The sequence below is a fragment of the Acanthisitta chloris genome, unplaced genomic scaffold, assembly GCF_000695815.1.
Source record: "Acanthisitta chloris isolate BGI_N310 unplaced genomic scaffold, ASM69581v1 scaffold4632, whole genome shotgun sequence".
In the NCBI taxonomy this organism is placed as follows: domain Eukaryota; kingdom Metazoa; phylum Chordata; class Aves; order Passeriformes; family Acanthisittidae; genus Acanthisitta; species Acanthisitta chloris.
The window spans coordinates 1-1,447 of NW_008659877.1; the positions used below are offsets into that span (position 1 = coordinate 1).

The 1,447-nt window shown below is 41.5% G+C and overlaps 1 protein-coding gene across 1 annotated transcript in view; it reads left to right on the top strand.

Annotated features, from left to right (window-relative positions):
* Positions 1-246: 246 nt before the first annotated feature.
* The window catches only part of ZNF451 (zinc finger protein 451), a gene marked incomplete at its 5' end in the record, with an annotated part of 26,065 nt that continues 24,864 nt past the window's right edge, over positions 247-1,447 (top strand). Inside the window, 2 exons of the mRNA XM_009069575.1 lie at positions 247-358; positions 1,103-1,253. Of these exons, the coding sequence (XP_009067823.1) occupies positions 247-358; positions 1,103-1,253 (263 nt within the window). The remainder of the gene's footprint in view (positions 359-1,102; positions 1,254-1,447) is intronic.

Genomic DNA, 1,447 nt, shown 5'->3' on the forward strand with positions numbered 1-1,447 from the left:
AAGTAATGCTTTTTTAGTTGATTTTTTTTTATTGCTGTTACATTCCATAGTTATAGTGTTAAATAGAGGTCAGTCCAGTTGTAAGACTTTTTTGCCCCACTTAGGTTTTTGTGGGTGCTTTTTTTATTTGATTTTTTTCTTCAATTTTTAGAAACCTCTATGTGACATTTTGGTCTTCATACTTAATCTTGAATTATTTTTTCTTAAATCTGATTACCACCTTGCCTGGTATGTTTCCTCCCTCAGGAGAAGATTGATTCCCAATATGCTCATGGGTTGCAAGAACTAGAATTTATTCGGGAGAAGAGTGATACAGAGGCTGCAAGGCTGTGTGTGGACCAGTGGTTAAAAATGCCAGGTAAGAACAGGAAATGAAGTTTCACTGATGGTTTCTATGTCCTGCATTGCAGAATAGAACTTGTTACTGTTCGGTCTGGAAGACATGTCGTTTGAGGAACAGCTGAGGGAGTTGGGTTTGTTTAGCCTGGAGAAGAGGCTCAGGGGTGACCTCATGGCTCTCTACAACTCCCTGACAGGGTTTGGAGAGAGGTGTGGATGTGTGTCCTGCCAGGGCTGCAGGGAGAGGATAGAGGGAATGGCCTTGAGCTGAGCCAGGGCAGAGTCAGATTAGATGTTAGGAGAAATGTTTTCCCTGTTAGGGTGTTCAGGCACTGGGATATTGCCCAGGGAGGTGGTGGAGTCACCATCTCTGGAAGTGTTGAAGAGGCATCTGGATCTGGCACTGGAGGATCTGGTTTAGGGTTTAGGGGTTCCAGCAGTGACAGGTTAATGGTTGAACTTGATTATCTTAGATGTCTCCTCCATCTTTGATGATTCTGTATGATAATGAATTTGAAATACTGCTTGGAGGACCTGGAGGAAAGGTGTCAAAGATTTTGAAAAGTTATACTGGTGGGGATTGAAGAGAAAGGGGAAGAGCAGACTTGCTTTGGTAGCATTCCGTTACAGTGAGTGTACTTTTAGTTTGCTTTTAAGAATCACTGTGACTTGATTTTTAAGTACTTTAGGGCTTGTGTGTTTTGTTTGTTTTCTTAAGCCTCTGTAATTTGGCTCTGGTTAAGTGCTTTGTTTTATAACACAGGTCTGAAACCAGGCTCTATTACCAGTGGAAGAAGAGTTGGTTATAAGGTGGCAGGTCAGAAGCAAGTCTACAGCAGTCCCAAATGTTGTCCTGTGATGCATTGCAACAGAGAGTTTGATAATGTACATCTTCTTCTAGGTCACCTTCAAAGGTAAGAATACAGTTCAAGAAATAATAATTAAAAATATGCTCTAACTTAGGGCATCAGCGTCAAGTCACCTTTAAACTACATGGAGTGACAAAATTCCATTTGGAGAGACAACTATTCATAGAATTTTAAGGGTTGGAATGGACCTTACAGATCATCTAGTCCCAAGCCCTGCCCTGGGCAATGACACATCCAAA